Source organism: Phalaenopsis equestris, unplaced genomic scaffold (genome assembly GCF_001263595.1).
Source record: "Phalaenopsis equestris unplaced genomic scaffold, ASM126359v1 Scaffold000002, whole genome shotgun sequence".
In the NCBI taxonomy this organism is placed as follows: Eukaryota; Viridiplantae; Streptophyta; class Magnoliopsida; order Asparagales; family Orchidaceae; genus Phalaenopsis; species Phalaenopsis equestris.
This window is the reverse complement of record NW_018164444.1, coordinates 26,155,940-26,178,796: the sequence shown is the minus strand read 5'-3', so window position 1 is coordinate 26,178,796 and position 22,857 is coordinate 26,155,940. Positions and strand designations below refer to the sequence as shown.

At 33.5% G+C, this 22,857-nt stretch overlaps 1 protein-coding gene across 2 annotated transcripts; it reads right to left on the bottom strand.

Annotated features, from left to right (window-relative positions):
* Nucleotides 1-9,195: 9,195 nt before the first annotated feature.
* Nucleotides 9,196-21,198, bottom strand: LOC110027369 (uncharacterized WD repeat-containing protein C2A9.03-like). Of its 2 annotated transcripts, none has more exons than XM_020728773.1 (10): nucleotides 21,121-21,198; nucleotides 20,212-20,431; nucleotides 19,921-20,088; nucleotides 19,702-19,776; nucleotides 16,583-16,717; nucleotides 16,353-16,463; nucleotides 10,730-10,821; nucleotides 10,291-10,396; nucleotides 10,122-10,208; nucleotides 9,196-9,760 (listed from the first exon to the last, which is right to left on the bottom strand). In XM_020728773.1, the coding sequence occupies exons 2-10, from the start codon at nucleotides 20,341-20,343 to the stop codon at nucleotides 9,347-9,349; spliced, it is 1,320 nt and encodes a 439-aa protein (XP_020584432.1). In that variant the 5' UTR covers nucleotides 20,344-20,431; nucleotides 21,121-21,198; the 3' UTR covers nucleotides 9,196-9,346. The 2 variants fall into 2 exon arrangements, with proteins under 2 accessions (XP_020584432.1, XP_020584425.1); XM_020728766.1 differs by having other exon boundaries at nucleotides 9,197-9,760; nucleotides 19,702-19,788.
* Nucleotides 21,199-22,857: the final 1,659 nt, after the last annotated feature.

Sequence of the window (22,857 nt, the reverse complement as noted above, 5' to 3'; positions counted from 1 at the left end):
CTCCTAGCCTTAATTCTCTAACAACCAAACCTAAGGGGCTCTAGGAATAAAAAATTCAAGAGATTGGAGCCTTTCTCACCTACGTGAGGTTGGATATGCATTTTCTTGGCTTGCTACAAGCTCCAACCTCACTCTAGTGACGCTAGCTTTGTTACATTTCCTAAGATGGAAGAAGCTCCTAATGCAAAGATACAAAATTAACCATTTTTATATGCACATTTTAACAAATTGATCATATGCAAACATGCAAATGCACAAAATCACATTCGATAGTAAGTTTAAACGCTCCTAATGATCTCACATTAGGTCTAGAGTTAGTGATAGAGAGGTGTACCAACGCCTTATTACGCGAGGCAAAAAGACGCTCATCTTCATTTTTCAAACATAAAATATAAGGTTTCTTGCAAGGAGAACTATCTACGACTGAGGAAATGAAAACCAACGAAACGTCATCGTTCTCTCAGCTTGTCGGTTACAAATGTCCATCCAAATGAAGCCGCCAAAACAAACAACAAGATTAGTAGAATCTAGTATATTGTAGGTCTTCAAAGCTAAGGTTTAAGAAAGGGAATCACTCGGATTTGCAAGGGTAAGTTCACAAAAATCCCTAACCTATCAGCTTCTTCTAACACACTCTCCTAGCCTTAATTCTCTAACAACCAGACCTAAGGGGCTCTAAGAATGAAAAATTCAAGAGATTGGAGCCTTTCTCACCTACGTGAGGTTGGATATGCATTTTCTTGGCTTGCTCCAAGCTCCAACCTTGCTCTAGTGACGCTAGCCCTACTACATTTCCTAAGATGGAAGAAGCTCTCCTATTGAAGGAGAATTCAAGGAAGTTCCCAGCAAATCCTTCTCTTTTTTCCTCCAGAAAAATAGAAAGTTGGCAAAGGAAACGATCCACAGGAAGAGGAAGATAAAGAAAATGGAGAAGATGAATTAGAAGAAGGAGAAGAGAAGAGAAAACCCTCGCCAAATGCTCAAAAGCTTACAACTCTCTCCAAAATGCTCACCTTGGCTTCTCTCAAATGAAAATGGTGATCCCCCTAGACCACGGGAGGCTCTGAATAATTGAAGCATGCACTCTAAACATTAAAATGGACATTAAACGCTTGTTAGAATTATAGTCACCCAACAGTGAGCTCTCCCAGGTAGGGTTGAATCGGTACCAATCTTAGTTCCGTGCTTGAGGGACGTACCAGGAGGTTTGAAAGGATGACTTGGATTATTGAAGATTGTAAATCTTGAGAAACACAATTTTGTAGCATTCAAGTGGACACCTCACACATACGGCATCAAAAGTGATGTCAACAACATTTAACGTACCAGGAGGTTTGAAAGGATGACTTGGATTATTTAAGATTGTAAATCTTGAGAAACACAATCTTGTAGCATTCAAGTGGACACCTCACACATAGGGCATCAAAAGTGATGTCAACAACATTTAAATGTCCACCAAGTCACATCTGATTGAGGCTCTCTCTCCTAGTCGTCTGATGGAGTGGTCTGGGTTCATTTCTTATTTGCAGTAAGGTCTCTTCCAGATTCTATAAACAAAGCTCTACCCCCTTCATGAAAATGGACATGAGATTTCAACAAAAAGAAGTGTTGGACCTAGAGCTAGTTCACAAAGAAGTTGAAGTTCAGTGTCATTCCAGACCGAAGACCCGGTGTATACTTCCCGCTCTTGCAACCACTGACCATCGCTCGCCCACTATCGTCAACTACAGAAGTTGAAGTTCAGTGTCATTCCAGACCGAAGACCAGATACTTCCCGCTCCTGCAACCACTGACCATCGCTCACCCACTATCGTCAACTACCATTGGTCGCCCCTTCTTGTTGCAGCGAAGTCCCTTGTAGAGTCCAAGACAAACATTGCAAAGTAACGAAGCAATATGCGGAGTAACCACCAACGTCGCAAAGTAAAGAAGCATCCTGTGGAGCAATGCATTGCTCTGAGCACGGTGAAGCAATGCACCTTAAAGATGTTATACTAATCCCCTAAAAACAACTCCCAATTGCAAACACTCTCAACTATTGTGCAACAATTCCTTCAACTTATGAACATTGTAATTTGAAGAACTTTGTAACCCTTTCCTAACTGTAGGATAAGGTTCTGGCCGTATATATGCCAACTCGTAGTGGATCATTACAGTTGGATTATGCCTAATGGTTTTCCCCTTCTGGTGTCTCTACGTGTCAATTTAATTACCTGACTGTGTGCTGGAATTTCGTGCAACATTAAGACACAAAGTAATCACCCTACAACTATAAATCTTACGGCATGCATCAAGCCAAACATTTTTGTGCTCTTATACAGTTTCCTTTTTATTCATCATTAATAACAAAAAAAAGCCCATAAGCGTTGCAATGCTCTTCCAATTCAACATATTTGGAATTCTCTCACCAACAAAACCAGGCCCATCTTTCCCCAATTCTATTTTGACTTCATAAATCAAATATTATAGTGATATTGCATGTATAATTAAAATACTAAGCTGGGATAGTGACCTCACAATATACCACATCACTCATTAGCCCCCTTAGTGTCTTTGCCACATTACCCCATAGGTATCTAAAAAATATATTTGTGATTTTAACGAAGGTAAGCATCTAAGTTAAAATAGCACCATGTTTGTAATGGTTAACGAGGATACCATATATGTAAATATATGTCTCTAAGTTTCAAACACCAGCTTTACAATGCATTCCATGAAAGCTTTCTTTAAGATTATATTTTTGAAGTTCTAATCTTATCCAAATAGTTGGGCACAATATTCCACTTTTGCTCAATGCAAACTCAACAACTCCAAATATTTTGTTCTTCTCTCCAATACTAAATGTAAGAAATTATAAGTCATTCTCATCACCAGCATTCATTGCCAAAATATTTAATGATCCAATGCCCAAAAGAATTACAGTATTAGATTTGTAAAAAGCTAACCAAAGGAGAGTTTCTTAATCTTATCAATGAGTTCATTAGTCTATAATTATCTAACCAATTTCTTCATTAAATCCTTAGCTCTATATGTGAGTTAGGGTCTGTTTGGCGCATCATATCCCTCTGTTTTGCATTTTCGGAACGTCAGGGTAGCGTTTGGATAATGGGTTGGGGCCAGCGGTGAACGAACGTGCGTAAAAGTTTATGTTAATATTTGTTCTTTCATCAACCGCTCCCATTACCCTGCGTTCCACATTTACTCACAGATTATTACTCGACTACCCTTTGATCTCGTCTCACCATCGTTGTGTTAGATCTGCAATCAGACTCCCCTGATCTCAGCTCTGCTCCTCGATTCTGTGTTGCTGTCGTTACCCTAGCTCTGCGATTGGACTCCTCGATCCCGTGCACCCCTCTGCTCTCCCATTTCTCGTCTGGCAAATTTTCATAGGTATCTCCTCTTCCCTGTAGAGAAAGGTTATTTGTGTCATTGCCTGGGATTGTATGAATTATGATGAGTTGAGAAATGCTATTACTGGGATGCGTTGGGCAATGCTATTACTGGGCAAAAATTTTTTATCCTTTGTGTTACAGGGATTTCTTCGTGCAATTTCTTCATACTTAACTATTTACGAAATTTTTTATCCTTCGTCTGAAATTTCGCAGGCTCCCCGTGATCGTTGTCTAGCTTTCATATGAAAGATTTGTTTGGTATAATGGGTTTTTAAGAAAAAATTTCAGATGTTAGGTATGTGAATATATAGGAATTGGCTTATATGCATGCAAACACAAAGCTTTATATTTTTAAGGGGTGATGAAATTATGGTGCTGCTGGTGGAAAAAAAAATTTTATTGGCATTAATGAAGCATGAATGTGAAGCATAATTATGTCCTAAGTAAAAATGATTTGGGGTAGAACTTCTGCTAGTTGAAAATATTTTATAAGAGAAGAATTTTTATTTTAAAAGGAGATGAATGGTGGGTTATTTAAAAGGAAATGAATTACATTTTATTTCCCTAGGTAGATGGGTTAAATTCTTTAACTCCTCCCATGCAACATATATAGTGCAACATATATAGTACAGTAATATATAGTACAGTAATGTTTGCTTTTGCATATGTAAATATATAAGATTTGGAATGGAGATTATGAATCTATTTCTTCATCAGCTATATATCTATTGTCTTTTCCAATGCCTCTATCTTTTTTGTCTTATCATGTAGTTATTGTGATATAAAATAGAAGTACACACCTATGGGATGTAGTAGTTATTGCCATTCTCATTTTGTCAGTTTTATAAAGAATTTGCTAGAATGCGGTTAAATTTGGCAATATTAGTTTGGCATTGTTGCATAAAATAGCACAAGTTTTTGAAATTTTGGATTTTTTTTTCTGATTCGAGAAATATGCACAAGTTTTTTAAAAACAACTATAAAAGAGATGTTGGCGTTTATTTTTTACAGCTATGTTCCTTTATCATTTTAAGGCTGAAAAATAGATAGAAAAGAGCTCATATATGGAGTACATATGTTTCATTTCCCTTGTGGCCATCAAGAACAAAAGGGGCTTTTTCGTTTCCCTTGGTGTAGGCTTGTGTTTTCTTCAATCATATGGAAAAGATGTTGGGGTTTATTTGCTTCAATCATATGAAAGGCAGATTTTTTAAGTTATGTTTTTATTAGTAGTTATAAAGTACAGCTTGATTACTAAACAAAATTCAGTTTGTGGTTTAGCTAAACAGAGATGTTGGAGTTTATTTGCTTGTTGGGTTGCATTCGATATTCTGCAGTTGTAATTGCTGCAGTTTGAGTACCAGATGAATCTGTTTTCGGTTCCTATTTTTTTGTGAGAGGATGGAAGAATTTTAGTACTATGTATGGAGCTTGTTTAGTTAAGAGCATGTTGTAGTAAACTTCAATTAAGATTCATACATATGTAATCTTACAGATTTGCTCAATAAAACTTTCGTGGATTGTCTTCTTGTGGATGTAGGTCATTGGTCGAACCACATAAATCTCTCGTTTACTTGTTTTTTTTTTATTTGTAAATTGCAACGTTATGGAAATAATGTTGGCTGTCGGTGTTTATTTATAATTTGTTCTTTCTTGAAATTGCAAAGGATTATTTTATAAGTTGTGGAATTGATCTGGATGAAGTTGGGCTATTTGTTTTACACATTTAGAAAGTACTTATTTTCCTTTTTTTTTCCTATAGTTTCAAGATGTCTAAGTCACTAGATGTATTTCATTTTATGTATTTCATTTCCTGATGCTTTATACTCCTGAACAATTTATATAATTCTTTTTCTGATGCTTTGTACTCCTTCATATTTTTACTGTTTCATTTTATTGCCACCACTTTGCCATAAATTATTTCATCCTAATGCATTTCTAATTTCAGGATGGATCCACATCAATAATGTCGTAAAAGAAGGACATGAGCTACAGCTATAGCGATATTATTGTTGGAATACTACCGCTCCAGCACTAGACGGATACCACACATGACATCCTCATATGTTGGTGACAAATGGGTGAGTGAGATACTTGTTGGGCATCCGATAAGGTTCAGCAGCATTTTTCGAATGACTGCGCCCTTTTTTTATGGATCTTCTACACTAGTTATGTCGTAATCACGGCATCCAAGGTTCTTCTAGAACGACCACGAGAGAGGTGTTGGCTATAACATTATACATTCTCTCACATAATGAATCAATTAGAGGAGCTATGGAGCGATTTAAACATTTCTCAGAGACAATTAGTCGATACTTCTCCAAAGGTATACAAGCACTTGTGAGTTTAGCAGCGCAAAACATTAAATCATCAGATCCATCATTCGCAACTATTCCTAAATAAATTGCAAATGATCCCCGTTACATGTCGTATTTCAAAGTAAGTTTTATTAGTTTGTTACTTTAACTTCATAACCTGTTGAATTGCTAACTATGAGTAACAGAACTGCATTGGAGCAATCGATGGTATGCATGTGGATGCCCAACTACCAAGCCACGAAAAGATCACGTACATTGGTCGGAGTTGTGCAAGTACTCAAAATGTTATGGCAGTTATGGCAGTGTGTGACTTCAACATGTGCTTCACATTTGTAATGGCGAGGTGGGAAGGAAGTGCACATGACAGTCGTTTTTTTTCTATGAAACTAGGAATATAACACAGTATTTCCCTCACCCACCTCCAGGTTTGTTCATCTCACTTAAACCTATAAATTACATTTATTGTTTTTAATTAATATTGTCCTTCATAATAGGGAAGTATTATTTTGTTGATGCTGGATATTCGATGCTAAGGGACTACCTGAAGCCCTATGCAGACACCAGATATCATATTCCCGATTTTGAGCGAGCAAGTGACACGATTTGTGGTATAAAAGAAATGTTTAACAAAAGACACTCCTATTTATGTGGGGTTTTTGAAAGAATATTTTGGGTGTGGAAGAAGAAATGGGTTATCCTACATGAAATGTTGTCGTATCCATTTCCTAAACAGGTGCATATTGTGGTGGCCCCTATGACACTTCACAACTTCATCCGACGACATCCCTCTCAATCAGATACGGACTTCACTTTGGCTGATGACGATAAACTTATTGACTCTCCATAACCTTCAGGATCTTTCGTTGGTCAAAGTTGGTCAATCATTACCTGAGGATGAGATCGATTCGATTGAATTTGAAACTCAGGACGGTGAGGGTGTAGCTGAGATGGCTGCTTTGAGAGAGTCTATCATAGATGCTATATTTGGATATTGATTCAGCCACACTTCTTCATTTATTATATGTTCTTTTGGGATGTAATTCAATGCAGTATGGATTTGTATTTTAATGTTTTATTAAGAATTTTGTATCTTTCATTTGGAATGTAATTCGTTGTAGTATGAATTTGCATTTTGTTTTAAATTATTTATTTTATTTTGTTTAGTTTTTGTTTTATTTTGTTTTATTTTATTTTTGTTTAGTTTTTGTATGAATTTTCTTTTATTTTCATATATAAAACTTAATTTAATTTTATGATCTGACAAGTTATATTTTTTGATTGTTTTATCTCAGTAGCAGTGTGAACTCTAGGATTTTAAAGAGACAGTTCTACGGTTGTCAGAGGAGTGTTTCAGCAAGATGCAGTTTTTTTCGTTGGGTCGACATTCTGACATACTCCCATGCCGACAGTGATCGTGTTACGATGGTTTCCCAAGAAGACAGTGCCGCTGAGGACAGACGACGTCAGAGTTCTAAATTGAACGTTTTAATTTTTTTTACTTGTAATTGTAATTATATTTCTTCTTATTTTATTTGTTTTGATACTCACGAAGTGGTGAGCAACGTATTTTAATTCTTGTAACTGAACTGTAATAGTTTGAGACATGTTTTATCTATTATTTTTCATAAACAGTTCTGTTGTAAATTGTTTAACCAAACAAGGGCAGAATGGTTATTTATTCAACAATAGCTCCCATAAGCTGTTTTGAATAAACTGTCTCAAACAGCAAGTCAACTTATTCTGAATCTGCAGATTATCAGAATAATCAACTTATCAACAAATTATAAATAATCAACAGTTGCCCCAAACAGACTCTTAATCATCATAATACATTTCTACTGAAATGATAGGAGCATACATTTATATACCTTATAAAATAATTCAAATTTCTCAATCAAAACACAATAAATCACCATTGAACCATTGTTGAGCCATAATCAAATTACATTCAAACTAGAACCATTTTTGAAATATTTCCAAAACCATGACCAAATCATATAATCAACATTTAACATATTTAAGTAAACTTTAGATCAAAATCAGACCACCTTTAAGCCATCTTCAATCATGATTCAAATAATTTTTAAATCACTATTAAACTTTGATCAACTTTCTTTAAACCAGTCACAAAAAACAAAAAGAAAAAAATAAAATTAAAAAATAACCTTTTCCAAACCAATCAGCCTAAAAAAAGCTTTTTTCTTTTTTAATAAAAGATTAGAAAAATAATCCATCAATTTTCATCCAAAAAATATTAGGATGATATGAGATAAGCCAACCTAATTTTAACAAGGATTAAATCAAAAAAAGCCCCACATTATATGCCTTCAACTTACAAATAACTTTAAAAAAAATAAATACATTTACTATAACATATAAAATTAAAAAAATTAAAATTAGAATATCATGACCTTTTTTTTTTCAAAAAAAAAAAAAAAAAGAAATGCAAGGAGAAATTAATAGAAAAAAGAGGCATACTAACCAAAAGATAAAAATCCAACATTCCACTTTAGTCACCTATATACAAGTGTAGTTACCTCTTCAATCACGCCTCCCATTTGCTCATTCAACAACAAAATTTATCTATTATTTTTCATAAACAGTTTTGTTGCAAATTGTTTAACCAAACAAGGGCAGAATGGATATTTATTCAACAATAGCTCCCATAAGCTGTTCTGAATAAACTGTCTCAAACAGCAAGTCAACTTATTCTGAATCTGCAGATTATCAGAATAATCAACTTATCAACAAATTATAAATAATCAACAGTTGCCCCAAACAGACTCTTAATCATCATAATACATTTCTACTGAAATGATAGGAGCATACATTTATATACCTTATAAAATAATTCAAATTTCTCAATCAAAACACAATAAATCACCATTGAACCATTGTTGAGCCATAATCAAATTACATTCAAACTAGAACCATTTTTGAAATATTTCCAAAACCATGACCAAATCATATAATCAACATTTAACATATTTAAGTAAACTTTAGATCAAAGTCAGACCACCTTTAAGCCATCTTCAATCATGATTCAAATAATTTTTAAATCACTATTAAACTATGATCAACTTTCTTTAAACCAGTCACAAAAAACAAAAAGAAAAAAATAAAATTAAAAAATAACCTTTTCCAAACCAATCAGCCTAAAAAAAGCTTTTTTCTTTTTTAATAAAAGATTAGAAAAATAATCCATCAATTTTCATCCAAAAAATATTAGGATGATATGAGATAAGCCAACCTAATTTTAACAAGGATTAAATCAAAAAAAGCCCCACATTATATGCCTTCAATTTACAAATAACTTTAAAAAAAATAAATACATTTACTATAAAATATATAACAAATTAAAAAAGAGGAAGTCATTTATCAATAATTAACAAAATTAATATTAGAATATCATGACCTTTTTTTTTCAAGAAAAAAAAAAGAATTGCAAGGAGAAATTAATAGAAAAAAGTGGCATACTAACCAAAAGATAAAAATCCAACATTCCACTTTAGTCACCTATATACAAGCGTAGTTATGACCTCTTCAATCACCCCTCCCATTTGCTCATTCAACAACAAAAGGCAGCTTAGCCACTCATTGGCCGATAACACAACAGCACACATACAATAAGCATTACATAAATGCGGTTAGATAACCGAATTTGTGCCGCATGCTGTACTGTAATAAGCTGGCATAAACCCTGTCCCATACTCCTATGAACAAAGATTCATCATCTGGACTCAGCGCGACCCCTGAAATCTCCCCAAAGAAGTCCAGCTCCTGCCTCCTCTTGTAATCAGCTTTGGTGCTATAGATGTGAACAAAGTCTGCAGGTTCTGCGATGATGATGAACTGCCCGTCCGAGGAGTACCTGATCGACCGAACCGCACCCAGATTGCCTTTGAGAATAGCCAACGATGATGAAAGGTTTCGAACATCCCATACCCGGCACGTTCTATCCTGATTCCCCGTCGCAAAGGTCAGACCGTCGGGATGCCAGGCAGAGGCAAATGAGAAATCCAAGTGTCCGGAAAAGGTTGCCACAGTCTGCATATACAACAGAAACAGGAAATGGTGATTAGCTTCTCGGATAAAATGCAGAGCTTGGTTGAATATCTGAAAGCATATATAGTGAGATTTTACTGTTCCAAAAGGAGGCATTTACATACATGCACCCAATTGTTATGTATTTACATATCTAACACCTAAACTTTAACTTAATACATTTATACCACCCAAATCTTTCATTTCGCATCAAAAATATCACCACCTTAACTTTTAAAAAGTAGAATACACATTTTCATGCATTGGGAAGATGGCATGCATGTATAAATTGAAATATAGGCGTTAGATATGTAAATACAAAAAATTGAGCGGTATGCGTGTAAATCATCCTTCCAAAATATACCTTCCCGTTCTGCGAATCCACCAGCAAACCATCGCAGCAGTCGCCAACAACTGCAACAAGCTTCCTGTCTGGGCTTATGGATGTATGCTGTCAGTTAATGAAAAAAAGAGTTAAGAAAAATGGAAGTTTTTTAGAAAACCACACAAATGTTGTAGAAGATAGAACTCACATTTACAGGCCAAGGAAACCGAAAATGGTTCAGGAGCTGAAACCTCTCCGTGTCATATTCCCGAACGCTGCTATCATTGTTGGATGCCATAAACCGGACAGTACCACTGGAGGAAGAATTTTTTGGTTTGAATGAGAGATTTAGAACTTTCTTATGAACCATACTATTTAAGAATTGTAGGAAAATAATAACAGTAGAGTAAAATGCTAAAGTTGTCTCCTGACTGTTTACATGTGGTCATTTTTTTCCAGAATCTATAAAAATATCAAATTATTCCCCAACTCTTAAAATTTGGGCTGAAATAGGCATCTGTAGAGACTTTTTCAGCTCATATTAAGAGTTTGGAGACTGAATTATCACTTTTATATACTTTGGGACTAAAATGACCCCCCTTGAAAAAGCCAGCGGGCTATTTGGATTCTTCTCTCAATAATAATACCTAAGATCTTTGAATATATCAATGGAGTTGGTTATTGCATTGTCATCAAAGGTCGTTCTGGTGCAAAAGCTAACCCCAGGCCTATCCAAGAGCTGCTCCATAAATACATCAAAAGCATTTCAGCATTTTCTAAAATTGCATCAAAGAACATATAAAATGCTAAATGGAAGTGCATATTTTGATTTGCCACATGCATTTTACCTGCACCAAGGGTAACTAACTAGTAAATAAAAATAATATTTGTATTACATGGGCAAGAAAAGGTGTTAATCACCTTCAAGAAGATCAAATATAAGATTTCACTAGGTTATATCATCACAACAAATAAAGTTGAATCCAAACAGGTCAGCGCAATCCATGAAACTATCCTCTGAAAAAGTTATCCCATTCCAAACCTATAGCATGAAGTTTGACGATCAATATCTAAGGACCTTTAAGAAAACAGCAACAGCAAGCCTTCGGCTACATCAATCTTTTTTCTGTTGTGTCATATTTTAATTTAATTCTAATAAATTAAGATTATTTCACATCATGATTTTCGACAAAAAAATTATGTTAGCTATCGACTGCCTAACGCAACCCATAGCTGCCTAACACAACCCTACATTTTTCGCATCTTAGACATAGGGCCTTGGAATGGTAGTATTGAGTGTCACCTAAGACAATAAAGGAAAAAAAAAACGGGGGTGGCTAGACAATGGAAGGAAAAAGAGGCTCAAGATGGGGATTGAACTCAGAAGTAGGGGGTGGTGTAGGGAGAGGGAGAAGATTTGCAAGAAAAATTTGAGGAAGAAATTTAGAACATTATTCCAAAATCATTTAGTGTTTTCTAAGATTTTGTTAAAACCTAGTTATATAGCCTCTAAAACCCTAGAAGTGTAGTAACAATCTATGAAGCTAATGAATAAATCATTATCTAAATTAAATCAAAGAAATCTTATATCAAGGGAATATTCTCTTGAATTTCTCCTAAGGTGATCAGTATAAGATAAAAAAAATTTGTGAAATAAATTTTAAGCATGTCATGATTTTCGACAAAAACTTTATGCTAGCTGTCGATTACTTAACGCAACCCACCACTTTTCACATCCAGGATTTAAAACCCAATAATGGCACTATTGCCTGTCACCTAAGACAAGAAAAAAAAAACAAGACTTTGGTGGCTTGACACTGGAAAAAGAGAGAGAGGATCAAGATGGGAATTAACCTCAGAAGTAGGGGGCAGTGTAGGGAGGGAGGAAGAAAACCAGCAAGTAAAATTTGAGGAAGAAATTTAGAACATTATTCGATTCATATTTGCAAAGTTATTCTTCCAGAGTCAATTTTGCATTTCTTTCTTGAGAACCTCCTAGATCAAAAATGGAGAGGAGGAGAAGTGACTTATAAGTATAATTTTAGAAGAAATTTAGAACTTTATTCCAAAATTCTTATCCGCTAAGGTTACATGAATACCTATTTTGTAGCTTTTAATACCATAGAATAATGATATATCTCAATTAAGTTAATGGACGAGGCACATTCTCATCTCAATACTTCAAGCAACAAAATAAAGATAACCATAATTTAAATATGAAGCGAATATTCCTTTGGATTTCCCCTAGGGTGATTGGAAAATATATATATATATATATATATAAGATAAAGAATTTTTGGGAGTGGATTTTGGAAAATTTCATTAATTTTCTTCACCTAATCTCTCTTTCTCCTTACCTGGCCGCCTCATCATTCTTTCAAATTTTAAATTACATGTTTACAAATCGCTCAAATCATAATTGAAGATACATCCTTCCACAATTAATTATACAAGTTCTTGAGACCATAACGAGTGACAGATTGCCCAAGTGCTCCTCCATGATCATCAAAGATAAGAATATCACACCAAATCAAACATCACTAATCAGTTTGTAATCAATCTAACTTAACTATCCTAGATTTAAATCACTAAAAAAACTTCTGAAATGCAAAATATTAACAGTGACAAAGAAGCACATTGTTGCCTTTCCCTGGGAGCAATAAAGGCAAAAAACTGTTGGATATTTGAAATCAAATCCATATATGTTATCGTTATATAAAACGCAAGTAGCTTAATTAGAGAAAGAGACTTGGAGTAGAAAGAAAATTCTTAATAACTATGCCGAAGCGAGGAATAAAATCGAGCATGTTAAAGCCAAAAATATAAAACACAAGTAGCTAGACCAACAAAATGCAATAACCTGCACAAAACACAAACTATGCGGGTTCGAAAGTCTTACAATTTCTTAAATATGAATATACCATGTAAAATATTTCATAGAAATGAATAAATTATAAAAATAATATAAAAACGGTGACCGCATTACCGATACTCAAAGAGTAACTTCAATTGTGCTAACATGCACCACATTTTTTTATCATTACAATTACCATTTACCCCAAAAATAATTTCTCTACAAAATATTCACATTGTCATCACTTTTTTGATGCCCTACAAACCATCTCTTTAAATTCCATATTTGTATTGATTGCTTGACTACAAAAACAACAACAACAAGCCTTTTATCCCACTAGGTGGGTCGGCTACATGAATCCCTTTTCTCCATTGTGTCCTACTGAATGTCATATTTTCATTTAATTCTAAAATAATAAGATCATTTTTTATAGAATATGCCCAAGTCTTTTTAGGTCTGCCTTTGCCTTACTTAACATAAATGGAATCTAAAACTTCTATACTCCTTAAAAGATCATCAGACGGTCAACGTTTAATGTAGTCAAACCATCTAAAACAACTATCTCTAATCTTTTCCATAACTAGAGCTACACCAACCCTAAAAAGGTGGAAACCACCCATCCACCTAAGCATTCTCATCTCGATAACACTTGACTTTATTTATGTCACTCTTTTAAAGGCCAACATTCTACGCCATAGTGCATTGCAGGTCTCACCAGCATCTTACAAAATTTTTCGTTCAGTCTGAGCAGTACTTTTCTATCACATAATAGACCCGTGCATTCCTCCACTTAAACCAACCAACTTGAATTCTACTAATAGCATTCTCATTTATATCACCATCACTTTGAACAATAAACCCTAGATATCTAAAAAGATCACACCTTTTAATAATTGGATCACCCATAGTTACAACTCTGCCACTAGAGCAACTACTATTTAAATTACATTCCATGTATTCAATTTTAGATCTACTCACATGAAGGCCTTTAAACTCCAATGTAGACCTCCATAATTTAAGTTTTTCCTTAACTCTTTCATTGGTTTTATCTACAAGAAGGATATCATTAGCGAAAAGCATACACCAAGGTACATCCTCTTGTAAATGTCCATTAAGAGTATCCATAACTAAAGCAAAAGGAAATGGGCTTAAAGCCGTATTAGTTGCTTGACTAATCCTTAAAAAATTTTACAAGAACAAAATAATTAAAAAATGTTCATGTATAGTGGATAGTTCGATTTACAAAGGTTACAAGTATTTTTGTTCAAATATTGGGATGCTTATGCTAGATTACAAATAGTTGCTCCAAAATTCCTAAAAAAAATCGGCTGAGCACTCATTGATACCTTGGTTAGTGGAACGGAAAGCAACTTTGCTCTCACAAACTTGGCAGTTAAAGCGTGCTTCCTCTATAAACACCACCCTAAAACCTGATAAAAAATAATCAGGCCCCAACATAATCTTAAGCTCTATCACTTGCAAAACATTGCTTCTCATCTAACTCTAAGCAATCCTCTTTAAAAGCTCTAAGGGAAGCTTTAAGGGTCCTAGCTCATCCTATCCTTTACATTTAGTAGGATTATTTTTTATTCTAAAGTTCATGTTTATTTGTAATCAAAATTTTTTACAATCTTATAATATAAAAATTTAAATTGCCATTACAATGTATTTAGATCTCCCTCGCAGTATTCACTTCTCTTTTGAAGCTTGTGATTTAGCTGAATTTTCCTAGGCCCGTCTTATTTTAAAAGTTGACCTCAATGGTTAAGAAAGCCAAGGGTTTTTTCCCTGCTTGAATGCTGACCTACAAGAAATTAGCTTTAATTAACCCCCATTAATTCTGAGTGGATGTAGGCTTTATTAAGAAGCAAAACCACTACAAATTTCTGTGCATATTGATAGATAGATTACTCGGTTTAAATTTCACCATATCAATTGGTGTTGGAGTGAATTGATTTCTTGTTAATTTAGTTTTAGCATCCTTCAAAAAGAAAAAACACTTAACACTAACATTAACTCAATGAGCAACAAAACCATCTCTAAATAAAATGAATTAATTTCTTTCTACACATACTTTACATCTCAATCCATTTTCTGCAGCTTCCTGTAGCCCCTTGGATTGTGTAGTTCTTGCTCATCCTCTTCTAAAATCTTTTTATTATGTTGGTCAATTATCCGTATTCTTAACAGAATATTTTTCAGATGTAGTTCTCGAGATTATCCTTCTCCAAAGGTAGTAATTTTCCATGCTCTGAGATTTCTTGTGACAAAGTGGGGCTCAACTATGTCTTGAGCAAGAGATATTGTGGAATTCCTTGCTGGACTCTGGCAGTTTTGCTTATTTTCAGTCTATTGCTGCAACACGCAGCACCTACCTAGGGTTTCTTAGCATCAATGGTAACAGAGTAGCAACAAATTTTTTTTAGTTTGATCAATTGATAGAGCAATTTGAAGGGACCTTTTTATTACAAAAACAAGATTGAGGTATTTACAACTCAGTCAATTTAGCTGTCAATAAAATTGTAATTAGAAGTTCTACTCCTTCAACTTCTAGGAGTCAACTCCTTAATTGAATGAGGATTTTAATAAATTTTTGAGAGAGGCTATCTCCTATGAAAATGAGAGACTTGCTTTAGGTGAATTTCTATCTACCTTTTCCTTGCTCAAATTTTTTGTATTGTATTGATCTTGTGACTGGTTTTACCGGTGCAAACTAGTTTCAAAACAAGGCAAAATTTAACTCGTTAAGTAATTTTCTAACTTCTGAATTTCTATTCTTTATTTTGAATTAGAAAGTCTTAAAATTAGCATCAAAATGATTTCCATTGTAATTTTTATTAAAAATATTTAATAATTATTAAAAAATTAAAATCTAGTAGCAAATGAATTTTGCATACTTACTATATGACTTTTTTCCTTATAACAGACACATTGAAATCTAAAGTCATCACTAAATGTCATAGAACTAGGGGTCCTAACATGGACCATCGCCATAATAATTGGTGAGAGGTAAGGTAATTGATTATCGATTAAATTATATTTGATCCCACTGTTTAAATAAATGGAAGGTTCGATAGTTTCTACATGTTCATCATTAAGATTAAACTAACCATGATTATCTGGAGTTTTAAAAGTAGTATTTTGTAGGATAAAGAAGCGTTTGGGTGTTAAACATGTAATATAATAAGATTTTGTAGACAATCATGGAATACCGCTTTCTTAATTTACTTACTTTTGGCTGCAAGCTATAAATAGAGTAAAAATTAGCACCATAACTTTCAGATTAACATGAAATTAAATTAGCCATTAACAAGCAGAAATTAAAATAATAATAATAAGAAGAAGAAATAACACCATAATAATGCACATTTCCAGAAAACTTTTGTAGTCTCACTAAAGAAATAAAAATCTCTAACCTTGCACGTTAGCTCTCCTTGAAAACCTCCTGCAACTAGAAGATTGTCCTTTACTGCAAGTGTACTAATTTGAGTTCGTGAAAATCCTTCCATCAAACTACCAGGGTATTTCTACAACAGTAAATTTAACGAGCTTTAAAAACTAGCTATTTAAGGAGGAAGAATGTAGCATAAATTTACATATTTTCCATACTAGGTACTTTGTAAAACAAAATCATCATGATTTATACCTCTTTCGGAGCAACATGTCCTGAAAAATTGAGGACCTCCGACAAATTGCAAGATGTTGCAGACCAATGAATAACCGAGGAATTTGACATAAAATAGACGTCGTGCTTGGAAGTAGCCCATACCAAATTCCTCAACTGCAAGCAAGGAAAATATCTCAATCGTAGCTAGTAGAATGACTTGCACGTGAAGAGAACTATAGAAGACTCAACAATACAAGTGTCATTTTAAAACGCAATAAAAATTTGAAAGGGCGATAGGGGAGAAAAGCTACTGTAACTTCGATACTTCGACAATAACTAGTAATGTACAAAAGAAAGCACAAAACTGGCTGTATTAGTTGAATAAGAGAACAAAAAACGTGAATTGACATCTGTAAAAGCTCATATAATGGTTTTCAGGAACTTTTATTCACAGAATTAATAAATTGCCGCCAAATTTTCAATAGCTAAACATAAACTCATTAGATAAATTAAAACATATTTTATATACACTAGAACCACTCAATTTGTTCAACAAAATTTACAGGCTATGAATTAATCACTGCACTATAAATAATTGATGCAAGAAAATTTTTAATGGCGTATGTAAAAGCTCATTAATGGCTTCAGGGACCTTCATTCACAAGACAAAAAATGGGGGTTGGGAAAAAGAGGCTCACAAAAAGCTAACAAGGCACTAATATTGTGGGAAAGGCATCAGAAATTCTTACATATAACAGCAAGATCAAAAAATGAGAGTGAACAAAGTAAACTTATCTTTTTATGCAGATAACAAGCTCTGCAATGAAATCAACAGGACAAAATTCAAAAAAAAAAACCAAATTTATTGCTAGTTAACAACGATAAAAAGTATAAGAGAAGCATAAAATCAAGTTTAAAACCGCTGTCAGGAAGTTACAGAAATAAAAGATGGTGCTATTAAAAGAACTCCTGTATTGTTCTAAGATCAGATACTTTAATAAACAGCAAACAGACCTCAGGCTGGTTAGTTACAAATTAAATAAACAGGCTTGATATAGCAGTCTGTCGTCCCGAATGACATGAGTACGTCAACCTATTAGCAACTTTAAATTAGCTAATTTGGCAACTTATCTTTCCACTTATCAGAAGCATATCCTAACACATTTTAAGTTCCCAAACTTATGTAGCTCAATAACATCTCACTAAAATTAGAAAAGAAAAGACAAGGTTAACATTTTAATGTAGAATAGGTAGTAGTTATACATAAAAACAAAATTTCACACATTTGTCACCTTATGGCTTTCACACAGCTGTAATAGTAAACAATCAAAATGTTCAGAAAAAAGTGCACCGCTAATGATAAAAAAATATGGTAATTTCATATCAAATACAAAATAAGAATTAATAACAAGTTCTGCTTTGTGTAAAACATTGGTACTTCTGAAGCTTTTAAGTTGAGTAGACAGTATCAGGATATAAAGACTCAAGGAGGCACCATATCTCAAATCTTGATGCAGATTCACATCAAGGAGCAATTTGATTGCAAGTACATAAAACTCAGGAGATGTTTAAATGCCATGTATTTGAAGCTCAAAGAATTGTTTTTTTATATTTGAGCAAAAAATTTAAAAAATTAATCTAAAAAAAAACAAATTAAAACAAGCCACGAGCATGCTAAAGGTTTGACACTGCGAGAATGAGGGATTGTAAAGAAAGAGGAAGAAAACAATAAAATTTGCTTTTTTTTTTTGGGAAGGGGGTACAACTTCATAAGATGAAGGCAGACATTGATGTAGATCATAAAAAGCAGGCACAAAATTGCGGATGAAGTTGCAAAAGTGCGGGTCGCAATAAGTTGAAGTTGTGAAGGAAAGTTTCGTGGGGGTTGGCAAAGTCACTTGGTCTCACATCATGTCACAATGGTTGTAATGTTCTTGCAGAGAATTCACCTAATTTTGGGCAACTTCAAACGCAGCGAAAAATGAACAAGAGGGGAGCTACAAAACCCGTCAAAAAACTACATTTGATTTTTTTTCCAATAGTCTACTTTGACATATCTAAATCATTTTAAATAAATATATCGAGTATTTATATTCATCTGCACAAGTAACAACCAACAAGATAAACTAGAAAAGTTGCTAGTAGGCCTAGAATTGCGCTTGATTAAAAATATTGTAATTTTTTTAATGCAAAATAATTGTGATGAAAAGAGTAGTGAGCATTTCTTCACTAAAACCTAAATAATTCACTTAGGAAATGAATGACTTGAAAGAACTGAATGTGGAGAAATGAAAAGGACATGGACATTGAAATGGGAATTGAAAGGAAAATAGTAAATGAATTGAATTGAAATCAATTTTCACGCTCATCCTTGTGAAAGGAAAAAATGTATTTTTATTTCATGTAAGGAGAGGGCATGCAAGTTACAATTATATTCAATAAATTTTCTTCAAATTTTCAGTATGGTGGGTAATTGGCAAAAAAAATATGCATTTTTTTCATATTTCTTAGGCAACTTCAATAACCTGTCAATTATATTGGAATCAAACACCAAATAGAAAAAGCAATCGCATTAGGTTATACACCAAAAAAACCAATGAAGTTAGGGATCAAAAAAACACTTGGGATCAAAAGTACATTGGAGGTTGAAAGAAAAAAATATTGAGCAACGCATAGCTGCCCTGACAAATATATAAAATTCTAGAAAAATTATCCACAGAAAATGGCCATAATACAGAAATTTTCAAAAGAACAATTGTAGAATTTCAACGCATTAATCTCGAGAATAATCATAGTAGTTAGAACCATCATTCTAATTCGATATCCAAAGTTGTGAACTTCTAGAAATTTGAAATCAAATAAAGGAACATAAAAATTTTGAAAACCGCATTGTAAACCAAATGTCCAAATTCATACGACAGACAAATCCACCCAACTCATTCTTTTCAAGTAAATAAACATTAGTGGGCTCAGTGTTGTAGCACAATAAAAGTCAAAACCTACAAAATAAGTTGGTAGTCAACTAAAATGAAATCAAGAAACGTTCAAGCGTGGACAAGAAAAATACATATATATTTTCTATGCCTCTAAATAGAGCAATGAATTTCTAGCATCTAACATTCTACTGAATGAAGAAAATCTGGTGAAAAATCAAAAACCTGAAAATGATGAATTGTTGGCTTCACCACTCTTGTATTGAACCGAAACTCATAATAATTGCTGCCTTTCTCCGCCTGCTTGCATTTCTACTAAAACAAATAAATAAATAGATAAATGAAAGTGCAAAAAAAGTTTTTGCAAGTGATATAGCATAATGAAAAACTAAAATAACCCTTCTCCAAAAAGATTCTATGGTAAATGATAAAAAAAAAAAAAACCTTGTCCATGTCAATCCCTGAAGATGGAACATTCTCATAATTTTTGTATTGTTCTATTCTGGTCCATCTATAAGCTTGCCGGCTTATATGTAATTTGTCCCATGGAATGCCTTGGATATCCTTCCCTTTTCTTGCTTGTGCAGAGGATGTATCTGTCTCCCTAGTGAGCTGATTGAAAAAAAAGACAGTAATATCAGTAAATTATAACTCTGCATCATAACTTAAAGCATGAATTCAAAAAAAAAAAAAAAAATGAAAACCCAGAAGCAGCCATGCTGAAAGCAATCTAACCAGCTCATAATCATTTTTATCCTCAACTCTATCTCTACCAAAGGAATCCCCAAACATCTCATCATCCATCGCATTAGCCAAATCAACCTCGTACGCCGAGTAGTCAAAATCTTCACCTCCATTGAACGACATGGCACCTCGCAGACTTCAGCTTATTCGGAACAGAATATAGCAAAAAGAAGTAAAGCCCTTTTTTTAATATTGTTTATTTCCACAAGCCCTGCACAAACATAATAGAAAAAAAAAAACAACCTGAGGGGGTAGGAGGGAATTGCGAAGAAGTTGACATCAACAGCTATTGAAACATTAAACAACAAGATTCTGGAAGCCAATCAGGAAAAAAAAACTTTTTCTACAGAAGGAATTCAAAGAGAAAACATATATAAAATATACAAATATTCTATAAGGGAAAAAGGTCGTCGATTCGGTAAGCAACTGAAAAAGCAGATCTCAATTTAAGCACCCCCTTTTGAAGCGAAGTCGAAAACAAAATAAAACACACTTCTTCTTCTTATATGCCGAGTATAATTCATCTACCAAAACCTCGGATCCCCAATATTCATTCACCATCACAAAAAAATCCAAACAAAAATGATTAAAAAAAATCGCAGAAAACCCCTTTCCGATTAACAGACAGCGGATGCTATAAACTAATTAAAATACATAACAAGATACCAAAATCAACTTGATTTGTTGAACTCCATAAAAGAGAAACAGTTTCACAGAAAATGGTTGAAGACAAAGTTATAAATCCGAACCAAAGATGCAAATCAACGGATGAACCGTAGCTTGAAAGGAGGAACTCAATAAAGAGAAACAGTTTCACAGAAAATGGTTGAAGACATCCGAACCAAAGATGCAAACAAACGGATGAACCCTAGTTTGAAAGGAGCAACTCAAGAAAAATACCTTCTCGTTCATCAATTATCAGATTTCAACATCTAATGGATGAATGAAGGACGAAGTGTGAAGAAGACCTTATCTATTTATCGGAACACAGCCGCTCATTAGAAACCTCTGAACAACTTATCGGCAGATTTTCCCCAAAAAAAAAGAAAAAAAAAACTTATCGCAGATCTCACGCCGCATGCGTCGGGATCCGACGGTCAAACATGTTTTCTTATTATTTTTTCTTTAATGATTTCTATGCAGAGCAATTAATTTTATGGAAAATTTGACTTCACATGATTCTGAAATTGTAGAGAATGGGCAGTCGAGTTAGATGAGAAAAATGAGATGATTTTGAGTATTTTCTATGAAATACACTTCCAGGAAGAAATTTGGATTAAGATATTCTTATTTTATAATTAACTAATATTTGTGAAGTTTAGGGTTTTTGATTATTTAAATTTAAAAAAGTCATTTATATTATAAACCTTAAGGCAGTGTTTGATGTGTTAAATAAGATTTATCAAATTTAATAAATTTGATCATTAGTGTGACGGAGATGAACTCAATTATATATTAAGAGAGGTATCGTAGTGTATGGCCAAAAACCCTCAATTAGGTTAACCAAATAGCGTCAAGTTGTGATGTAAAACAGTCGAACATGAGCGAGCCCTGCTCTTGTTCGTATTCTACTCATTTGAAATTATTTGTTTTTGAAATTTGTTGGTATTCGAATTTGTTCCTAAATTTTATTTTATCTCAATTTGTTTGAAATGAACTCCAATTTGATTGCAGCTCAATTTATTTTTTTGAAATGAGCTCAAATTTTCAAAATGAGCTCGAATTAGTCTGATTGTATTGTTTGTACAAACTCATATTCAAGCTCAAAATAATATTTCATTAAACTTAATAAATTAAAACACCCGAAATATCAAAAATATATATTTTTTTATTTTAAATCCCTTTATAGGAGCATAGTGTCACGGACTAACTTATCTTAAGTCACCCTTAGGGCTTTACGCGCTTCCTTGACACTAAATCAGCCTAACCCTCATAATGCTTGGACTTGTAAATACAAAACACTCTTGAAAGAAGAATATGGAGAAATATTGGAGAAAGAAATATTTCCTTAAGAAACAGTGATTACAACACTTGAATTATTTTGAAACTTGGATGGATCCAAATGAGGGAGGCACTTCTATTTAGAGTCCTCTCCTAAGCCTTAGGAACTTCCTAGATTACATTAGAAAAAAAACTAACTTCTTGATAGTTCTACATTGTTATTTTATATATATTCATGATCCTAGATCTTTTCTAGGCTATTCTTGAGTTCTTCTTGAAGATTTGTGAAGTTTAGGGTTTTTGATTATTTAAATTTTAAAAAGTCATTTATATTATAAACCTTGAGGCAGTGTTTGATGTGTTATATAGGATTTATCAAATTTAATAAATTTGATCATTAGTGTGACGGAGATGAACTCAATTATATATTAAGAGAGGTATCGTAGTGTATGGCCAAAAACCCTCAATTAGGTTAACCAAATAGCGTCAAGTTGTGATGTAAAACAGTCGAACATGAGCGAGCCCTGCTCTTGTTCGTATTCTACTCATTTGAAATTATTTGTTTTTGAAATTTGTTGGTATTCGAATTTGTTCCTAAATTTTATTTTATCTCAATTTGTTTGAAATGAACTCCAATTTGATTGCAGCTCAATTTATTTTTTTGAAATGAGCTCAAATTTTCAAAATGAGCTCGAA